The sequence below is a fragment of the Coturnix japonica genome, chromosome 2 (assembly GCF_001577835.2).
Source record: "Coturnix japonica isolate 7356 chromosome 2, Coturnix japonica 2.1, whole genome shotgun sequence".
In the NCBI taxonomy this organism is placed as follows: Eukaryota; Metazoa; Chordata; class Aves; order Galliformes; family Phasianidae; genus Coturnix; species Coturnix japonica.
In genome coordinates this window covers 49,944,863-49,967,311 of record NC_029517.1, presented here as the reverse complement: position 1 = coordinate 49,967,311, position 22,449 = coordinate 49,944,863, and the positions used below count along the sequence as shown (strand labels likewise).

The 22,449-nt window shown below is 37.3% G+C and overlaps 1 protein-coding gene across 6 annotated transcripts in view; it reads right to left on the bottom strand.

Moving 5' to 3' along the window:
• Nucleotides 1-22,449, bottom strand: part of DDC (dopa decarboxylase) — a 66,710-nt gene that overhangs the window by 24,225 nt on the left and 20,036 nt on the right. For all 6 annotated transcript variants that reach the window (XM_032442457.1, XM_015854339.2, XM_032442456.1 and 3 more), the window contains 7 exons: nt 19,182-19,295; nt 18,385-18,504; nt 13,974-14,108; nt 10,659-10,802; nt 5,097-5,163; nt 2,546-2,640; nt 719-786 (listed from right to left, as the gene is read on the bottom strand). In XM_032442457.1, the coding sequence (XP_032298348.1) occupies nt 719-786; nt 2,546-2,640; nt 5,097-5,163; nt 10,659-10,802; nt 13,974-14,108; nt 18,385-18,504; nt 19,182-19,295 (743 nt within the window). The remainder of the gene's footprint in view (nt 1-718; nt 787-2,545; nt 2,641-5,096; nt 5,164-10,658; nt 10,803-13,973; nt 14,109-18,384; nt 18,505-19,181; nt 19,296-22,449) is intronic.

Sequence of the window (22,449 nt, the reverse complement as noted above, 5' to 3'; positions counted from 1 at the left end):
TCAAAGTAGAAATGATCGTATCTCTTTACTAGACTTTTATAAGACCTCTCTTACAAGAGAAGAATAACCCTCGTTTCACTACCACGCTTTATTCGTGTCAATGACTTTTGGCAGTAGATACATTTGTGAACAACTATTTTTAAGGATGAACTACAGGAGGAATAAAATTAGATCAAAAATCTCTAACAAGAACCTTCAGAGCAACACAAGAATTGCAGCCGCTACCACTGAACCAGTCTGATGTGTTAGTTTCACAAAAAACAAGGCCATATATCCCTCTAGTTTTATGTTTTGTTGCCCTCTTTTTATTTTTTTTTAATATAATAAAATAAGAAGTTTTGTGACTTAGATACTTTAGATATATTATACATTTTATATGCAGCCCAAAACAATACTTCTTCACCCAGTGCAGTCCAAGCAAGACAAAAGATTGCACATCCGTGTGTTAAATGTTTGCAGAATAGAGCAAGTATGAATCTGCCAACTTTTAGGGATTTCTCCATCTCTACAACAGTATGCAGAGCTCGGTCCTCTTCTAAATTGTACTTGTTATAAATTTGGATTATATGAAATAGAGAATGTTGTAAATTACAAGAGTTAAAGCCATCCACAGCTCTTTCCAATACAGAAATTTAAATAAACGTCCATTACTAGAAAGGTGGATTAAATGAACATGTGGTTTTTGTATCGTAATATTTCCTTTTTTTATAATACTTACCACATAGCAGAGCAGTCAAAATTCACTAGGAGCCATTTGTGGGGATTAAAGTTAAATGAATCTGCAAACTGAAAACAGATAAATAAAATCATTATGAAAGAGAAAATGCCAATGCTATAACTTAATCAAATTATCTCCGTATACCTAAACTATGAATGCATCCCTGAACAGCAGCTTTACAGATAACGTTCATACTGATACCACCTTACTTATTAATTACTGCAATTATATCTTTGTTTCATTTTGGGAACTGAATTTAGATTTATTGTGCAGTTAAACTACTGTTATCATCAGAACTTGGAGAACTTGCTAACAATTACACCTGTCAGATACACACAGTATGCAGAAGTATAGATTTCACTATAAACTAAATAATTTCTCACATAACAAACATAAACATAGTCAGCAATAGCTGCTGCTATTCATATCAAATTTCCAAAATGATTCACTAGTTTTCTATTTCCAAGATAATTTAAGAGATAAAGACAAAATTCAGGTAGAGAGATGAATGATATATTTTGTTTAGAAACTGTGAATCAGTTTAACCATCAAATTACAGATGATCAGGAAATTACTTATTTTTCTAGGGCCAAGCTTTTTTCTTTTAGTGGAAATCATCTTTTCTTCTAAAGCTGAAAGAAAAAGCCTACACAGAACAAACAAGTATTCACAATACATTATATAAATGATGGGAAAGGCCAGTGTTATTTGACGCATCATCAGAGGAAACGCAGATAAGTGAGATTGACATCATGTGGAAAAGGCTTCTTCTGTAGGCTATATGTTAAGAAAGGCAGAGGCAATCAGCTGTCAAATGTAAGGAGAGATGGGGGCCTGGAAGCACTAGGGTCTGATTGCTCCATGTAGCATTGTTCATTCTCATTTGCTTCTGGGAACTTTCCTTGTTACTTGTAAGCAATTAACAGTTTATCTCGTAAAAGATTATCTATCATTCTGGCTACTGATCTATCTCCCTGAATTGCACAAGGCAAGAAACCTATCTGTGGTTGTTAAATATTTACTTTTATGGCAAATGCTGGACCAGACAAGGGATGCTGTTTCATTTCCTTCAGGAACCAATAACAATAAGTTAAAATATATTCCCCCACAGGAAATTACAACAAGCTTCATTTGCTGATAAAAAAGAGACAGAAAGAAATGCTTTATTTGCTTGGGGGTGGGGTTCCCTCTTCTTCTTTATTAGTCACTACCTATCTGTGCTGTGTTTAAACTTCTGCCTTCACCAAACAGCAATATTTTCTCCACTGACACAGAAGACAAGGTCTTATCCGACTGTCTGAGGGGAACAGCAGGAAATTGAAGTATCCTTATCTAAGCAACTGAATGCCAAGTAGCGCAGCAAGTGAGGGGGTGCGGGGGGGAAAGGAACACAAGAGCTGCTGTGGGAGTGTTTCATTTAGCTCTCTTGGTTATTAAACTGTCTCTTTTTGAGATACAGCTACTTATTGTATTCTACCTGATTCTCAGGATGCAAGCAAAAATCAGGTATAATGAGCACACTAATTTATTATTATTATATAGAATTAGTGTGTTACAGATGTGCTTTTTTGAGGGTATTTGGTTAACTACTGTTTGCCATTCTTGAGTGACTTTCACATACTGTCATAATTTTCATACTTCCAGAATAAACCAGTAATACATAAACATAAGTAAGAAAGGCAATAGAATACGCAGAGATTTGTAGTGTAAGTTGAAGTGCAGAATACTTTGAGATTCTAGAAAAGCCATTACAATTGGATGTTTCTTTAATAGGAAAGATTCTATAGAAGAGCAAGGTTTTAATAGGTGGCTTAAAAAACACTTCACCTCCACTCCATTTAAAAAATGCCTGAATTCAGGACAGATGAATGCACTCCCAGCATAGGCTGCATCAATATGCATCCAGATATTTTCCTTATTACCTAAAAAAAAAAAAAAAAGAAGAAGAAGAAGAACTGAATGGAAAATAAATGAAACAGAAGATTAAAATGTATGAAACAAAGTTCTTGAGAGATTTTCTTTGATGTCTGTATTTTCCCAATTTAAACTTAAGACATGAAACGTTGCTACCATTTGGGTTTCCATTATTACATTAAGATGTATGCATAAAATGTTATTCTTCCTTTCCATTTCTTCTAGAGCAGCAGAGTCCCTACATATTTAGGTTTTTCTTATTACAATTAAGCAGCATAAAATATTAAACAATTTTAATGGAAGTACCACTAAAATATACTTTAAAATACATATCTAAAGATGTAGTTATTCACTCCTATAGTAATAACACCTCATTAGCAAGAGGAGCTGGAGTTCTAGCTGTGCTCTCTGCTTTTAACTCATAAGTGACATATAAACACACATTTTTAAACAGGTTTTTTTCACATACTGGTATGTGCATATAGAGGCTTTTGAACCATGGGAAACAATCTACTCATTTTGAGGACTGATACATTTAATCAAGAGCGAGTACTAAAAAGACCAGTTTTGATTACTCACTGCAATTAGATAATCACACTCTGCTATTAATCCTCAGTATTAATTCACACTGTAAACACACTAGTCCATGAAATGATGACCGAAGCCCATATAAAATCTTAACACTTCTCACAAACTAATTCTAATGCATATTTGTACATACAATGTACATACACTCAGATCTGCAGCAAGGCACCAAGGTCATGCAGGAATCTACATTCCTGCAAACTACATTTTGCACAACATTACTCTTTTCATCATCAAAAGAGTGGTGGCCAGCAAGGTGAGGGAGGTAATCATCATCGTTCCCCTCTACTCTGCATTCATCAGGGAGTACTACATCCAGATCTTGGACCCAAGTGCCAGAATGGAGCTGTTGGAGCATTTCCAGCAGGGCCATGAATATGGTCAGGTGGCTGAAACACTTTATCCACAAAGAGAGGCTGGGGAGCTGGGCCTGCTTAGCCTGAAGAAGGCCCAAGAGAGGTCTCATTGCAGCCTTTCAGGAGGCTTATAAGGAGACTGACTTTTCAAATGTATTGATAGTGATAAGACACATGGAAATAGTTTCAAACTAAAAGGGATATTTTAGGTCAGACGTTAGGTGGAAATTCTTCACTCGGAGGGCAGTGAGGCCCTGGTACAGCTGCACAGAGAAGCTGTGGGGAGGCATTCAAGGCCATGCTCCCACAGTATGGGAGTTAGAACTGGGTGGTCTTTAAGGTCCCTTCCAACCCAGACCATTCTAAGGTAGACTTATTTGAAAAAATGCTCAAAGTTCATGTGATTATTTTTTTTTGCCTGTATTTGGTTTGAGACACTGCCTTTATTTGATAGGACTTCCGGTCATTTACATTAACAAGAAGATTCCTCTACACAAAAAGAAATAAAATGCTAGTTTAAGACATACAATGTGATTAGTATGTAATCCTGCTGGACTCCATTGCATAAGCAGGAAGACACTGAGAGTGCTTGGCGAAACAGTCACACTTAGTTGCTATCCCAAGGAGTATTTGTGCTACCGTTTTATTAGGTCAGGTCTGTAGGAGTCATCTGAAGAGCAAAATACTTTCAAGCTGCTAAGCAGACTACTAGAAAACTTTTTCAGAAAGGAGAACTAGAACACTGAGTCTTGGGGGTTGAGCTGAGAAGCAGGGAACTTAAAGCATAGCACCACCACCTAAACTCTATTTTAGATTCTGCTTGAATAAAGGAACAAAAGATCAAAGTTCCATGCCTATAAATAGCCTGCTCTAAAGATACACTGGAATATATATGATGCAATTCTGTCAAACTTTCATCAGCCAGTAAGCATATTCTTTTGACCAAGCCTCTCTGCAGATCAAAGCTTGCCTTAGCAGATCATTAACACAGAAAAACCTATGAAGAGTCCTTGGTTTGTCCACTGTGTTCAGCACCCTAGCACTTGTCCTGTCTTCTTGCAAGAAGGAAATAGCATAGAAAAAAGGAAGGACTACGAATACATATGATTTTTTGGTGCATAATTTCCCTGCCTTTTGTAGTCATTCGAACCAAACAGAAACAAAACTTTGGGCGCAGAGGAGACTTGGAGGTCAGCTTTTCTGTGATCTCCTCCGTTGCTCTAGCCACTTTTGGCAGGTAGAAAGGCCTGAAGAAGAAAGTTACAAACTAAAATGCAGTGTGTTTTCATTGAAATCATTCCAAAATGCTCCTTTAAAAACCTTGAGGCAATGCCTTCAGTCGTCTTTAGTGGTCTGAGACTGTTTGATCTAACATTAGAAAGAAAACCGTAACTTAAAGACTCATCTGTAAGTAGCTTTACTGAATTCAGGCAGTGACACTGCACAATACCCTGGAAATGACTCAGCATAGCGTAAAACCGGTATCTGCAATTTTAGAAAGTAGCAGCAGATAAAAGACTTACAAATAGGACCCAGTTCTAGCAGTTTGTCAAAGGAGCAGCAAGGTGTGGTTCCAAGTGTTGCACAGAACTGCAGAGCCAAAAAAAGAGAAGAAGAAAAAAAAAAAAAAAAAAAAAGGCAAAAAATTAAGTGTCTCAGCAAAAAAAAAGTATCAAGTCAGAAGGACTGTCTGGAAAGGCAACAGTAAAGAGAAAGATGTTATAGGATAGAATCATTTGATTTTAACCAATACATATCCTACAGTATAGCTTTTGGGAATCTAGTTGCTTTCTCTCTCAAAGCTCCCCCGTGCTTCTTATGGAGACAAACGCATAAAATCAAGTGTCCTTGTAAAGTCTGTCTGATGGATCAGTCACAGTATTATCTTAACATAAATTTTCTGTGTTTTCTGTATTTCCCATAGGTTTATCATGTGGCCTGATTCCAGTCCCAAATATGAAATTATCATCAAAATGATTTTCAGTTAATGCTATACTCGAAATCTCTGAACTTAAGCAAATCAGAAGTTACTGCCTGAACTAAAGAGTTCCAGATATTTGTAACTGATTTACACTCTAGGGATCTGCAGCCTGTGCCCTGTTCTCTAGTAGCTTATGCCCACTATCACGTTTGCAAAATTTAATCCTAGATAAACTTTTTCTCTTAGATTCATCCTAGAATTCTGTTAATTTCATACATAGTGTCTCCTGCTGCAAGACCAAAAGCAGAGGCAACATAAATACTTAAGAAAGTATCACAGTAGTCAAAGAATATAATTAAGTGAAAACGAGCTACAGTAATTTACTGGAAATATCCAGATAGAACTATAACCCAGAAAATAACTTCCAAGCACATTTAAGCTGACATTATTGTATTTTTTTAATGCTCCTCTTACATTTTAAACATGTAGTCTTATTTTTGTAACTACCGATAAAGGCTGGGAGTCAGCTTTGCCTTGTATGTAATTATTATACAATAAAATACACTTTACAGCTTATATAGGCAAGTAAATTATGCTATTATATAGTTATATTAGTACAAAGTAATTAGATCGTTCATCCAAGGTTACATGCAGACCACAGCCCATCCAGATGACTACAAATACATCACAGACAGAATTCTGTTACTGTTATTATTTTTGTACTTTGAAGTTTTTTTGGCTGTTATTCATTTGTTTCTGCCAACACTGTAAACGCACCATCTTCTGTTTCCTCTGTTTTTTCCTATACACCTACAGATAGCCATGTTTTCTATTGTGTGCATATTCAAGTCCCACCATGAACTCATGAGAAATCCTGATAGAAGAGTAAGGAACACCTACATAATGCTTGTCCATCTACTACACTGTTCAGAAAACAAACACTCTGTCTTAGCAAAATATACACACAATTATACGTTATAAGTCCATACAGTACATTCTGGGTAGAGAGGCAGGGTCTTTGGGTTCAAGAGGAGCAGGGTATTTTCCATTAAAATGTCCCAAGAGAAAGAGTGCACTACAGACTTAGCTCTGCTCTTATGCATATATTTTATAATAGGCAGTGGACTTTCTGATAAGATTAGAGTGAATTGTTAGTCACTTCAGCAATTAATCGGAGCAATTTTGCAAGAGAAACTTAGAAACAGTTGTTATTTGTGTTGTACTGAAGCTAAATCATTGCAAGGAGTATGTTGTTTCAGTGAGAGGTTATCTGAGTTCGAATATACGCTTCAGTCATTTGAATAATGCCTTATTCTGTAAAGGGTATCTCAGTTACTGGAATAATTTTGTTGTCCTTTCTGTAGGTGTCTAAGCCTCAAAGCTACTTGTTTTAATTCTCAGAAACCACTTAAAATGACAGCACCTGTTCTTGTCATGGCTCTCATTACCCAGCCTCAGTGCTAACCAACAAATCTAACTCAATTTGTAACCTGTACAGCAGCAGGAAAATCACATTTGCGCAGGAGGCAGGGGATGGGCTGCATCACAGAAATGGGGCTGAAGGCTTAGTATAGCCTGAAGGCCTTCTCCATCTCAGGTTGTGCACTTCAGGTTTGACTCAGTCTCAGCTGCAAATACAAAGCAACTAAAATGCTTGAATCAGTTTTCTCATGTATTACTTTCCTGAAATTGAGAGCTATGCTGGGGATAATACACGAACCTTTATGATGCCTGAGAGCAATGACTCTTTATCTTCTTGACTGGAAGACCTCTGACAGCTTCATAACAAGATACAGACATAATTGGCATAATTTCACCACAAAGATTTCCATTTGCAGTTCACTAAAATGAGGCAGAAATTCCAACATTCTTATATTATTTTTATTTTCTCCAACTCAGCTGTTTGCCAGCTTGCACTCATGAGAAGAATGTCTGTGCTTTGAAGAAAATTGTAATATTTTACTAGACCAATTTCAATATATAATGAAACAGTAATTATTCTTGTACTGTGGGTTAAGAAACATTGCCCTGGGTACCTGTATGTGCCTCAAGAATACTTCTTCCTAACGGAAATCTGCAGTCAGGATATTAGTGCTAACACCTACTGAAAAGATGGCCCCCCTCTTTCAGTCCAACTGATTTGTTGTTTCCTGAATGTATCCAGATAGAAACAGCTTTTCTCAGTATCCTGCAGATTGTCATCTCAGTAGAGATTATAATTTCACTAGAATCAGAGAGATTTTGTACTGAGCCTTTGTTCAGCAGGAGAAACATCCCACTGCAACAGCATGATATTGGATGAGCTTGTTGAAATATATTGTACAATATATACACCACTTGCAGTATAGCTGTGCTGATTTATGACAGACAGGATAAAGCCCACAGACTATCACACGCTTCAAGTAAAAGAGGCTCTAAAGCAGTGCACCCTACCTCTGAATTTAGCAGTGCATGACTCACCACATTTGGGCATCTCTCATTGAAACTCATACAATTTAAGGCCTATCTCAAACCAGGAGCATAGGGCCTAAAGGAAAATAGTACTTAAGCATGCACTTAACCTTTAGTTAATGTTTGTAAGTAATGAAATGAACATGACTTCAGCATAGGATTTCAGGATGTACAGCTCCCAGTGCTCCATGGTAAATAATGACAACTTCAGTTCCCCCATACCTGACACAATTAGAAGCATTTCACAGTCTGGTTGCTTTACTGTATCAAAATATGCCTGTATTTCAATTTCTTCACAAGTATTTTGAAAGAGATAAATTAACATGTCTGATTTTTTTTCCTTTTTTAAAGAGAACAAAAGCAGCATTCTGAGTCCACTGTTTGGCAGCAGCTTACACTGAACAAACTAGTGTACACATTACTAATGCTAAAAGATGGTGGATAGGAATTCAAAGGCTCTTTTTAAATGTCTCACCCCTTAAAAAAAAAAGCTTGATTACCAAATCTTATGTATGTGGAAAACAAACTTATAATTAGCAGGTTGCTGTAATGACAGAACCTCTTTCATATCAAGGAAATGCGAACCCTAATTCTCCACTCACTGATACAAGAAACTTCAATATATCAACTTCTCATTTGTTCAGTGAATGTAAGAGCAAGATTCTGTGTATAAAGCACTAAAATTTGCTTGCATTTTCTTTTTAATCCCCAAGAAAACTTTTATTTTGCTGACCGCATCAGCTTGGATGCCACCAAGATTTCTTCATTAGCAAAGATCTTTGCTGTTGGAAATGTCTTCAGGCAGAATTTCTTCTGTTAAACTTTTTGCTTTGATGTTGAATCACTCTACTCAGTGAAGGATCAGTGACTACAGGGAGACAAGGAATAAAGTGGCATGAAGGTTTTCCTTGTCAGTGTGCATAACTTTGTCACCAGAACTAAATAAAATAACACCAAATTACTCAAGAACAAAAGAAACTGAAAGGCTTTTGAAATCTGCAAGGGAGAAAAGGGAGCATTAATACAGCACATGGGCTTCTGCTCAGCATGAGAGAGAATTAACACACCTTTGGAGTTAAGAGGCCGGCCATAAGGATAATGAGATCTAGTTTAATCTAAGCTGACATGTTTTATGTATACAAATAAATGGAAGACCTGGCACAGGCCATATTAACACAGACTGAGCCTGTGCTGCCTTTGAAAGCCTCTTGCACAGCTAAGCAAACAGAGAAAGAAATAAACAACAGTTAAATTACCCTTTGTAAAGGTGCTGCTGAATGCATAAAACAGAATTTTTTATTTCCTTTGCTACACATCAGAATATTAATAATAAATGAATATTCACGAGGAACAAGTTGCTTTTTTTGCAAATGGACAAAAGATAAGGAGAAAACATTAACCTCATTGTTTGCATGGAAATGTGATGCAGCCCTATACTTGGAATCAAATAAAATTCGTAGTAAGATAAAAAAAAGTAGGACTTCACATCAAATATTATGAGCTGTTACAGTATAACAGACATGAAACTTTATGGCACATCTCCACTTCAACAGGAGCAGCCCGCAAAAGAAAGTCCATTCAGCCAACCCTATAGATGCCTTGTTTCTGTCATACTCTCAACATGTAGGAAAGCTGCTGATGGGATGTTCTCGGTTATTCCAATGACTTGCCAATTCTTGACACCCTAGCCTACATGAAAAACATTTTTCACTCTGCTCATCCTCATAATACTTAAGACCAGACACTGGAGGTTAATAACAGTAGAAAAAATACGTTTTCAAAAGGCTTGGTGAAATATAAGCTACTTCATCCTATTTGGCGCTTATCTATGTCTGCAAGTAAGCTTAATCTGCTATTTTTCTCTGAAAACAGTTCAAAGAAATCTAAGTCACATTAGCACTTTTCTAAATGTTACCACATGAAAGAAAAGAACAACTGTTGTCAGACATGACTTTTCCAAGGGGAAAAAAAAAAAAAAAAGAATTGACATTTTTAATTCTCCTTAAAATCCATTTCTAGAGTTCTCAGTTTCTGAGAGATATTCTTTAAGCTCTAGTTTTTATTTCATGGAAGGTCAATAGAAAATTTATTATTGCTGACATATTGCATCCCTATATAAATCTATGCAGATCATGGTTTATATCAAGTTTTGTAGAGGTATAATGCTTGGAAATGAGCAAAACGTTTTGTTGATGATGTATAGGAACAGAGGTTACTTATTCCATGAAAAGAAAAAAAAAAAAAGGTTAAATATCATTTTAGCTTGAAATGATGAAATGGCGTTCTGAACTGAAAGCAGTTTATCTGACAAATAAACAAATACTCTTCGAATGAGAGGCCATTTGGAACTCAAGTGTTAGGAGACCATGACATTGCACGATTAGATAAATACAACTAGAAAATTCACCTGCACTTATTCAAATGTCTAGTTCAAATTCATCCCCTTTTAAACATTTATTTTTGCTCAGAAGTGCAACCAGCTGCTCAAATATGTTGCTTCTCCTGCAAATTAATTCTTCTTAAACTTCAAGAACGCCTCTAGTTACAATTATTTTTTCTGCACATATAAAAACTTGGAATGTCTCTAGCAAAGCTCGTGTGTGAAGAACATTCATGGAAACTATCATAATATACTAACCAGTCTGCCTGTCAAACCCTCTCAAAAATAACTGATGAGAACAAACCCACTGATGACTTAAAATCCATTACTCACAAATAATGGGATAAGACCAGCAGCTTTGTCTTCATCCAAAACTTTCTTTAGGGCTGAACCACAAACAGTAAATGTATCGTCTGCAGGAATACTTTTCATCTTCACACCACTGATCAGTGCAGCCCTTTCCACAGATGAATGAGCCTTCAAGGAAATAGGCAAGTTTTAAGAAAGACAGTTTTTAATTGGAATTTAAGAAGCTTGTATGAATGTGAAAAATAGACAAATTTCTTTCAAGTAAAGCAACATTTAGGATTCTGGGACTGTTGCTGGTATCTAACATTTATTATAAAGACTCTTTCAGATAGACACACAGACAAATGAGAACACATATAGACACATCTACTCTCACATGCACATACACAAATACACCACTAGAAACCCAGAAGTATTCTTGAAAATATTGCCATGGTCTCATTCAGACAAGAATTCAATAAATGCTAGTGAGATCTTTAATTAACATATTTTCAATTAGGTAGAATTGATTAAAAGCTTCAGGACTTGGCTCCAGATCAACCAAAAACTACACAGAAAATCATCCTGTCTGATAATAATTTAGTTGCTCAAGAGCACATTTTAATGGTATACAGCTTTGCTGAACCATAAAAAACAATATATACAGCATAGTGTGATACAGATTAAGGTATTTTCTTACATGATCATTTTGTTTTACTTCCTGAATAAACTGTGGTTCAGTCATTCATTTATTTTGCTAGGCAATTAATGAATATTCCCAATAATTGATTTTATTTATAACCCTTTTTATTTGGATTCCCTGAAAATAACTTTTTCTTTTTAAGAACATAAAACGCATCTCAGAAGAGTAAAACAAAAGAAACCACTTAGAAATCTTAAAAAATAAAAGGTATAATACAATAATTATTCTATTCATAATATTAATAATATTTATGGTAAAACGTGTGGTTAGCCAGAAAATGCTCACTTAAGGCATGGGTAAACAAGAACAACAACAAAAAAAACCAACCAACTTTACCTTTCACCTTTCTAATATTTCATTAATTATCAATTATTTGAAAGAGAAGTGTTTCTCACTTTTTCATATCCTGACTATTCTCATTCACAATCTCCATGCTGTCCTTGCTGAGCATTGCTAGCGCCTGCAAGAGCACTTAACAATTCCATTCTAATTTAGCATAAGATTAAGCCAAAAGACAGGCTGAACCACACCAGATAAAATAGTTCCTGCTTTTCAACTTGGCCTATCCATGGAATGATGCATATTAAAGGTAGATTTACTATTAACTTGTACCTCAACTGCACCTCTTGATAAAGCACTTTGGTAAAATAATTAGGCTCCAGCCTGACAAAACATGGAAGTCTAGACAGAGAGTCTGCCTTTGAAGTAGAACATGGTGCGTTTACCATAGAAATACCTTACTTCATTTATGTATATATGTATTGTTTTATAAACAATTTATACAAGGAAAGAATCTTAAATAAGTAAACTACAGTAATACACAGAAGTTCTTAGCTAGTAAGAACTTTAGAACTGCTTCCTCAAGTCTCTCACATTGGAACTAGGCTCTCTGGTAACTATAGCCATTCACAAGCTGGAGGTTAAAACCACAAAGATGCCTTTGGCTTACAGAAAATCTTTAGTGACATGCTGATAACCTTGTGCTCAGCAGTGTACCCAGAAATCTCCCACCATCCTCTAGGAGAAAAATGAACTAGAAATGAAATGAGTGAGCAGCTGCTTAAGGTAGATGTCTACTGTCAGGAGTAACCGGGTGCTTCTCCAAGCTCTGAGGTTTCACTTTTAATGGCCTTGCAGTGCTGCAGCCAGGGCAGCCCAGGCACTTATGTTGTCCCCAGGCCCTCAAGTAGTTAGTGGGGAAAGTTGCTGGCCCTACTCTGTGCTCATTAATACAAAGCAGAACAATTTCAGTGAGACTTCCTGAAATACATAAAAGCTAAAATGATCTTCCCAGATATATGACATCCGAGTCTCCCTACTGACCAGCTTTTTGCCACCTGGCTTCTGCAGTCCCTCACTGTCTTGCTCTCCTGGTGCATAGTTTTCCCTCCCTCAGGATGGCTTAGGCTTACTTTCTTCTGAGGATTATTGCTATGAGTCACACAGGTCTGTTCTTAATGCAGAAGGACCGGTGAGCTCCGCAACAATCTGCTTTTAAAGGTCAGCAATATCTTAAGGCAAATCCCTCTGTAAACACAAGATCCCCTGACCTTCAGCATACATGGAGGCCTGTCAGTCCTCATTTCAAGTCAGTCATTTACATGGGGTGAAAAAAATAAATAAAATGGAAACAAATAGCAGGCTTTGTGCATCACTGGGTCAAAGTTTGAGCGGAACACAGACCTTGGGGTCCCAGACAAAAAAATTAACAAATATCTCTTGAGCCTTTTGAAAACAGCTATCTGTCCTCATATTTACTTGTCCTGACTGCTCTCATGCAACAAGTCCTTTTTCCTTCATAATGCACTCTTAATTCGCTTTCCAATGCTTTTTAACTAACAGTAGTAAATGAAAGCAAACTTGAAACCTGGCTGTTTTATTCTGCATAATTAGGTATTACTTTGAATTAAACATAAAGTGCTAAGAAATTTCCCTCTATCTCATTGACATTTAACTAAGAAAATGTCACAGCTATTGAGAGGAGCAACACTGCTTGGCCCTTCAATGGGATTAGAGTGTTAGGAAGGTATGAGCAGCAGAACTCATGAAACTAAAATTTGCTTTAATTAACAGTAAAAGCCTCTCACAGTCCTGACCCGCTGAGAATTTAGCCTCATTCAGTCTGCTAAATAGCACTCGCAGTAACCAAGGATTATGCTTTCTTGTTTTCTTGATTTCTCAGCTAAATTTATAGAGATTTTAGATGTTTTAGAATATTTTGTATTTCTTGAAATAGTATGACAAATTTGCCTTATATTCATGCACTGGGTTTGTCTGTGTGCAAGCATCTGCACCCACGCACACAGGGGGAGGATACATGCGTCCATGTGCAGACATGGACACACAGACCTGTAAGTGACAAAATACGATCAAGACTTACTCAACAGAACTGAAATTAACATCTTACTCAAATATCTTGAATTACTTCAAGAGAAGCAATACTTAGGTGACATTCACCTCCAGGTAGTTACTATTCATATGATGGTAGCACATGTGAGATTCCAGCCCACTTACGCTGTATAAGATTTAAGCAAGCAAAACCAAATAGTCCCTACTCCAAAGAGCTTGTATGTTAATTCATCTGCCAGTTGAAACAGTCTAATTATTTTAAGTATAGACACCATGTTTCCAGGTTTATGTTTCTGAGGGACACTCACCTGATCAGAAGCATAGGCCACCAGCCTGCCCATGATGTCTGCCTCTGTTAGCTCAGGATTTTCTGACTGCACCCGTCTGATGGTTTTTGTTCTTGCAGCAAGCAGTGCAACGAGGGTGGCCTCACTTGCACTTCCCTGTGACCAATTGAAGAAAAGTTCAAAATGAAGATATTCCAGAGGAAAAGCACCATCTTCTATTAAATGAACTTGCAAAGCTGGTAACAGAAATTGCATATGAGAAATTGCACAATCTTATGCTTTCTAAGAGTAGGTGTGACAGCAAACGACAAATCTCTTTTTGACCTTTGTCTTCTCTCCCATGATGTCTCTGCTCATCTGCTCTATGCTTATTGGGTTTAGGCACCAATCTTGCAATCAGTGCTAGAAAGCCAGACTCACAGACTTAAGGGCACATGAAAATGCTCCCAACAATCAGACACTGATCATCTACTGACCAGAAGCTACAACTGTTGATTTCTGTTACTTTGGATTTCATGATAAACTTCACTGAGAATCTAACAACTCCCATTCCAGTCAGGCAACATGCCTAGCTATAGTGCTTATTTAATACTTAGAGTTACCCTGAGCAAGTCAGTTACGGTAGTCAAGTAAAGAAGTCAAGTCAAGTCAAGAAAAAATACTGAAAAAGCAAAGAAGTTCTGACTCAATATAGTGACTGCTTTTCAAAGGATTATTTATATACTTTCATCAAAAATATACAGGGTACTCCTTAATTGGAGGAAAAAAAAGTTTCAGTTGTTTATTGGGTACTCTGTGGCAATAAAGACAGGGAATTTATTGTATCAACTGATCCATAAGTTTCACAGGAGAATACGAGTTTCCACAAACTATGTTATATGTTTTTCTCTGGAACAAGCAGATGAAATGTGCTGTAAACTGCTCTTTTAATCTATAAGAAACTTTCTGTAAACACATGTTCATAAACGTCCATATTTTTGGGTGTGCATACTCAAGTGAAAGGTTTTACGTACTTTCAAAGCTGAGCAACTGTCATGCAAGTCTTCCTCTGCCAAGCACATAACACTGCAATGAATACACCTGCTTATATTAATGAGTATACCTCAGAAAAATCCAGTGCCAACAAGCTGATTTTGGAGTGATGTTTCTTAGTATTCTATCCTCCCTCTACTAAAGACTTGTGCATACTTACTAATTACAAAGTAATTAAGTATTTAGCAAGCCTTATTTCTTCCCTGGTGATAGACGTGATACTACAGACGAGAACAATCCCAGCAAACTTAGATTCCCTCCTAACTTATACTGAAGTTAGCTGAGACGTTATCAAGAGACAGAGCTGTCTTTTACACATCAACAGAGTGTAAGCCCTTAAAGCAGCTGAAACTGAACAGAGTAAGCATGAAAAAGGACCGTCCCTAAATATTTATTAAATGCATTGCCCTGATTAAGAGGTTTTATCTGTCTTCCCAGGGGTGTGGAATTTGAGGATGTAAACCCCAGAGCCTGTAGCAAAATACAGAGATGAGTAGGAATCACTCTTGGCTGCTGATGCTGCTCATAGCCTCAGCAGCTCAAAGAAACATTACAGAATACAGACTAATATACACAGAACATTATATGAAAGCATACATCCTACACAGAATGTTGTAACAAGATATATGTCACTGTTGACTCAAGTAAGGCAACACTTGTACGTGAGGCAAAGGATGAAAGAAGTTTTGTCCATTAACTACAAAATAATATGGTAGAATCCCCATACCAGACTATACTGTCCAAAACACCATTTCCAGCAGATGAAAATACCTGATGTTTGTGTAAACTGCTGCAACTTACTGTGGCGTTCATACAGTCTTTCAGGTAAGTTGTATGTCTACAGAAATAAGTTGGGCAGCATAAAACCTGTCTGCAGGTTTCATCTTAATTCCTCAAGTCACTCAGAACAACCTTTCTAAACCTGAGATCTGAGTGCCACAATGTCTTCTGGTATCCTGACTATTGTTCACCCATCTGGTGCCTAGAAATCAAATGCAACAGCTTTTGTCTAAATCTTATTTCATGAAAGCATGGTTAGACAGAAAAGGCCACCTATGCATCTTGCCTACTGATAGCAAAGCTGGAATATGGCCTAAAGGCACCTGGAAATGCATTCTGATGGCTCACAACAGAAACAGACTTTTTCCACCACTCCCCCGATTCCATTAGTCATCTTTTTTGACTAAAAATGTTTGCAAATGTGGTTTGCAGGGTTCCTCTATTCACATGGCACCACAGTCTTGCACTAAATGATTTTGAGCCAAAAATCCCCTGGTTCTTAGACTACTATTTACTGATGGGAAAATCAGCATGTTTCTCGCCAGACCAAAGATAAGCCGAGTCTGATTTTGTTTCACTCTTAAAATACTTTTTCTTCGCAGAGTTTAAAGAAAACTCTTTAAAAATCAAACTTTTCAGCAATTTGTCTAGAAGGAACAGCAGGATATGTGTGATATACTCAGACAAGCTTCATGAAGAAAGTAGCTTTCTCATTTTTAAAACCTGTTTTTTTTCTCCACTTGAATGCTGCATTCTGCATTAAGTGAAGGATGATGATACCTTTCCTTTTACCGCAAGCAAACAAAGGTTGCCATGGCAAGCAGGCTCAAGAGGTGGAAGAAATATCAGTAAGAGCTGATGTTCATGTCCACCAGAGCTCTGAACTGAAATTTTCTTTCATCTTTTGCCATTTTCAAGTGTCATCCTGCTCACAATAACACAGTGTTTCATATTGACATAGGCTTTCAGATGTAATTAAGAGCTAATTTTCACAGACTCGGTTTTACCCAATACTACAATAATTACTTGGTATTTACCGAGGGAATGACTGGCAGTTTCACACTCTTACATTGCTTTTGCCTCACGCTCTCTTATTTGTGTCATTATTGTTTCAAGAGCAAGACAAGATCTGCAGCATAAATTACTTCATCGTAAGCAACAACACAGAGCATACTTTCAATTCTTGAAACCGACTTGTGTCTGATGAAAATTATGGGCAATCCAGCAATGTCAGCCTGGAAGGGCAATTTTTCCTGCTGATAACCATCAAGTGTAATCGCTCGCTTTTACTGTTACAAAATAAATGCCAGAGATGCATGACAAAAAGCTCGATTTCTCAAACACAGCCCTCTGCCTAGTGATCTTAATGGAAAAGGTCCTAACACAGCAAGTGGGATGACTAAAGAGTTACTCTGAAAAATACATAGGTGTAGATGCATGTCCACCTATGAGAATTATAGCTGTTGTGTTAAATTCAGAGTTGCCTGGGAAGACACTGGGCAGAATTTACTGAAATATGCTGCAAGTGATTACAGCTGAGATCAATGAAAGAAGCTCCTGTTTTTAGCATGTAGTTAAAATATGTTTTAGAAACCAATCTTAGCATAAAGCATAAAACAGATTGTGCCTATATCTTCAATCACTGGATTTCAGAGTACCAAATGAGCAAAGAAACAATATTTAAAGTTCTGTCTTTCCCAAGGCAGACATCTATTTTAATTAGGTGAATAACTGAACAAATTCTGTGTATGTGAATAAAGATCACGTGCTAGAGGAGCGAGCCATGGCAGACAATCCATCCAGCTTTATTATACACGCAAGATTGCCCACTGATAATATATTCATTACCATACACTCTGTTCAGATAACATAGGCTTTTATTAAGGACACAACTTTCCAGAAGTTTGGAGGGGTGTTTTATGTTGGATATGGGACTGTAGAGTGAAAACTGCATTATCTAATGACAAAACATTTTTGGTTAAAATTTTAAACAGTTGCATTTTATTCTGTCTAGTTTTAAACTTTCCGGTTTTTTTATGCAAGGAAAACTTCTTAAAAATCATATCAATTTCTCCAAAACAAAATTAATAGACTTTCTGCTACAATGAGTTACTTCTACTTTAAGTAGTTTCTCTGCTATATTCTTATCCATTGTTTGGTCTCTGACAAAAACAAAACAATGGAAGGCTGTTTTGGAAACTGAGTGAAACAAATACTCAAAAGATGTCTAAGGTGAACTTCACATAAGCTTTTGTAAACCCTTGTGCTTATTTATAATCCTCACATATATTGCTACTTAGGAAATATTTTAGTTGCCATTTTCAGGCATTAATCGTCACTGCATGTTGTTGATAACTTTTTTAAATTGTCGATAACAATTTTTCACAGAGAACTGTATTTGAGAGCTTCCGCATTGTTTCTTTTCCATTACTGCCATGAACGTTCCTACTCAACCATGGACATTCTCCCTATGCATCAGTCTTCCTGAAAACCTAAAAAAAAAAAACCACCCAGGCGACAACAAAAATATCCTTTAGTAATGTTGTGACTGGGTGGTTTTACAAAATCTTAAAGACCAGAAACTCACGTTGCATTCTTTCACCTGTATCCCTTCTCTTACCTGAATGACTCCTCCACCTTGCCCATCCTTCCCAGCTAAAAACTCTTCAGGGAGGTTAAGCATCTTCCCTAGCCAATCCAGCATGACAGTCTCCAGTTCTGTGCAAGCTGGACTTGCAGCCTGTGATGAAAAAAAGAACAGAAAGAATAACCTCAGTAGGGCATGAAGAGAAACAAAAGTCCTACCCTGTTGGATCATTCTCCTGCTATCTTTAGAATACGGAGGAAGAGACTTGCTAATTTTACTAGCTAAATTAGAGACCTAGCAACCACCTTGTGAATGGTGTGCCTAATTATTTAACAATGTCAAACTGGACCTCATATAGAAGAATGGTGACTGTGACATGTCAAAGCTAATATTTGTATCTCCAGAACTCTTCTTCCACATCCAGTACCAACCTTCTCTCAGAAGAGCCCACCTGGCACAAATAGTTTTGTGGTTTTTCTTAAAACATATTTTTTCATGATACAAGAAATAACATAACCAGGCAGTAAGCAACGGTCATACTATGCAGTGAGTAACCTAGTAGGCTTGTATCATTACTACTAATTCTAAACTATGTCAATTTTTCTAGGACAGAACTTTCAAGAGGAAATAGTCTTTCATTACTGAAATCATTCGTGGTATTTCTATGTGAAAACACTTAATTAGTCAAGGAAATGTACTTATAAAAAATAGTTGTATGACTTCATTGCTATTAATCAATAACTTCACTGAAGAATGTCATTGAAACACTTAAAATCTTGGCAAGGGGAAACGTCATTACCTCATAGCTATATATACCCCAATAAACTTACCCAAGAGAAGCCCACACAACCTATTCCTCCACATAACATGTCTGCAAGAAGAGCTGGGAAGGAACTGGCCGAAGGGAAGTAGGCAAAAAAGTAGGGACTGTGCCAGTGAGTCACCTGTAGTAAGAGAAAAACAGTCTTTTATAACCAATGCAGGAAGCAGAAACAAGCAGTCACAAAATCAGAAAAGGACTGGAGGTAAGGACCAGTCAGCGGTTCTTCACTGCATGGCCATAACATGGGATCCCATTTTTTAGAGAAGCCCAGCTTGTTTTTCTCTTAAAATAAAATAAAAACCTCCTTTTAACTCAAATTAGAAAGAAAATGTTATCTGAACTTACTCCTTGTCCCTACCTCCTAACAGTCCCAAAATCAGAGCTCTACGTTCGTCAGCCTAGGAGATAAGAACTGCTTGCACAGTGGAAGCATGAGTTTCTGTGCAGGTTACTGTTCTTGATCCTCTGCTTTCAGGGTCTCCTCCAGAGCTCTCTATTTGATCGTTGTCATGCAACTGATTTAGCAAGGATGTCTTTAAGTGCACAGACCTCTCTTGTCCATGCCTTGCATCTATTTGCTCAGATTCATGCACCAAGTCTGGCCAAATAGCCCCTTCCCCCAAAATGAAAGAACCCATTCCAGTACCTAATGTTTTCTCCAGAAAATTACACTATCATCTTCCAGTAACAGATTATGATTTATGTACAATTCTAATGTGTGTGTTTTAATAAGAACAACACAATAACTGCACCAAACCTGGTGACTATTTTGCAATAACCATATTTGGAACCATCTTTCACAGTACCTAAGCGATTTTAAAGACTTAACAAGACACTCAATAGGGCTCCACAACTCTAGTCTAATAAAATTTGAAAGCACAAAATGTGCTGCCATGCTGTAATGCTCAATGGAAATAATAATGCACAAAATGCTTGGTAAAAGCAGCTTTCTTATTCAAGATAAAAGGTAAATTTAAGGGAAAATAATTTGCTTTTAGATGATTAGGTGAACTATAAGCAAAAATTCAGCAGAATACTTACAAGAGCTTTTCCTTAGCTAGAAATCCAGAGGATGCTGAGTAACTGAAGCAAGCCTGGTAATATACTGTTAGGCTTTTTGTTTGTTTTGTTATTTAATACTGGAGTTCTTCTGTTACAAGTGAGGAATAGGAAAAGCACACATTATCTCTTCCCTGAGCTCAGTGTCTTCCTTACTGTTTTGTTCAGTACGCACTTCCACTGTTCTACAGGCTGCAAACACCCATTTGGTTTTTTCCTTGACTAACTTTCTTTATGCCAGCGAGCAGGTCTTCCTTGGGGAACATACTCCTTGCTAAAGGGAAACTGCTTAGCTCTTAGATATATATAACAAATCAAATGTCACTTTCTATGCTGCAGTATACAATGCATACCTTTCCGATGCCCCTGCCCTTTCATGTGAAACCATCTCATTACATTCTCTGTTGCCTAGAAGAACCACACATATGGTATGTTCAAGATTTTGCTCTTACAGGTCACTAGGTTTAAACCTTCTCAAATCACGGATTCAAAGGCAAGCCACTGTAAATGTTTTTGTCTGTCTGCTCTATACAGCAGGGATATTACTTTGCTGTAATGAAGATTTAGAGCACTTGTGGTAGACACTTTCTTTTAGAATTCAGAAAAAAAAAAAATGGGGTGGGACATGGTTATTAACAGCAAAACACTAAACAGATTTAAAATACCCAGTAAACATCAGTTCTTGATAGGACCCACATGCACAGACTTTCACTGACATTCATAATGAACAAGGGCTGCTACTGTTCATCTGCGCAGCTATAATCCTTTGTGATCTGCAAGACTTTTGACGTTCATCTTGGGTTAATCAAGTTAAACTGCCTACTTGCTGGGAGCCATTCGTTTGATGAAACACAGAAGATACAATTTGCACCACTTACACAAAGTGAAAAAGCCAAAAGCCCCAGGGCGAGTGCAGCTGTGATTCTTCCTCTCCTGCCTCCCCTTCATGTGAATCAGCTCTAAAATTCATCTCTTTTGCCAACAAACATGCTTAGTCAAATATTGCAAAGGGTGTGACACCACTGATGCTTGTTTATCTAGCCCTCTACTGATAAACTGTGATACGCGAGCATTCTGAGTTCAATAATTATCACACTAGTGTTTCTCAGAGACATTTTTTTTCCCTCAGATCTCATCTAAGGATGCCTTATTTCCTGTGGCTTGCTTAGTCTGAGCAAGAGTCTTCCTTCACCACACAGCAGTGATAGGTGCTTCTGAATGTATGCTGAAATTTCATAGATTAAGGAATCCGGTGTGCAGCAAATTAGTGACTTGGCACTATGTGCAGTCACAGCTAAACTTGAGCATTTTTAGCTCCAAAAAAGGACAGATATTTCCAAAGAACAAAGTAAGTCTGAGACAGAAACAGACTCTCACTGATATTTTTGTACCCAGATTCCTTCCACCTTGGCTTCCTGCTGTACAAATCAAAGTCTGGCTGTTCTCTCAATTCCTGTGTTAATACTAGGAACTTAGCACTATTTTGGTTATTATCACTTAGCGAACTGCTCTACACCCAATATCACAAGAAGTCTTCCTAATGAATTTTTCCACTCAAGAATGCTTCTTCTCCTATTGGTTAAAGACAGCAATGGATACTGTGTCAGTGCTTTACACAACTGATTGATCCTTTGTCTTCTGTAGGCATGCCACGCTCACACATGCTCTGCAGTGTGTCTGAGGATTGGGGAAAACAAACAAACAACAGTAAACTTGGCCCTGTCTTTAAAGAAGAGAAGTAGTAGTATTCAGGAAATAACAAGCCTCATCTCAACCCCAGGGAAGATGATGGAACCTTGAAGCTATTTCCAAACATATTAATGGCAAGAAGGTGAATAAGACTAGGCAGCAAACATTTATGAAGGGAAAGCCAAGTCTGAGCAACCTGGCAGCCTTCTACAAGATGTCTGGCTTGGTAGACAAAGGGAGACCAGAAGGTATCATTATCCTGGATTTAGCAAGACTTTTGATAGTGTCTCCCATAACAGCCTCACTGACACACTGAGGGACTATGGCCTAGAGAAGTGGGCAGTGAAACAGACTGAAAAATACCTAAACTGCCAGCAGCATCAAGTCCAGCAGGAGACCAGTCACAACTAGTGTACTCAAAACTATGTCCAGTACTCCTTAGTATCTCCACTAGACTGGACTGGACAGAATGCTCCCACAGGTTTGCAGACAACATAAATTTCTTCTAGTTCTACACACCGTAAGGT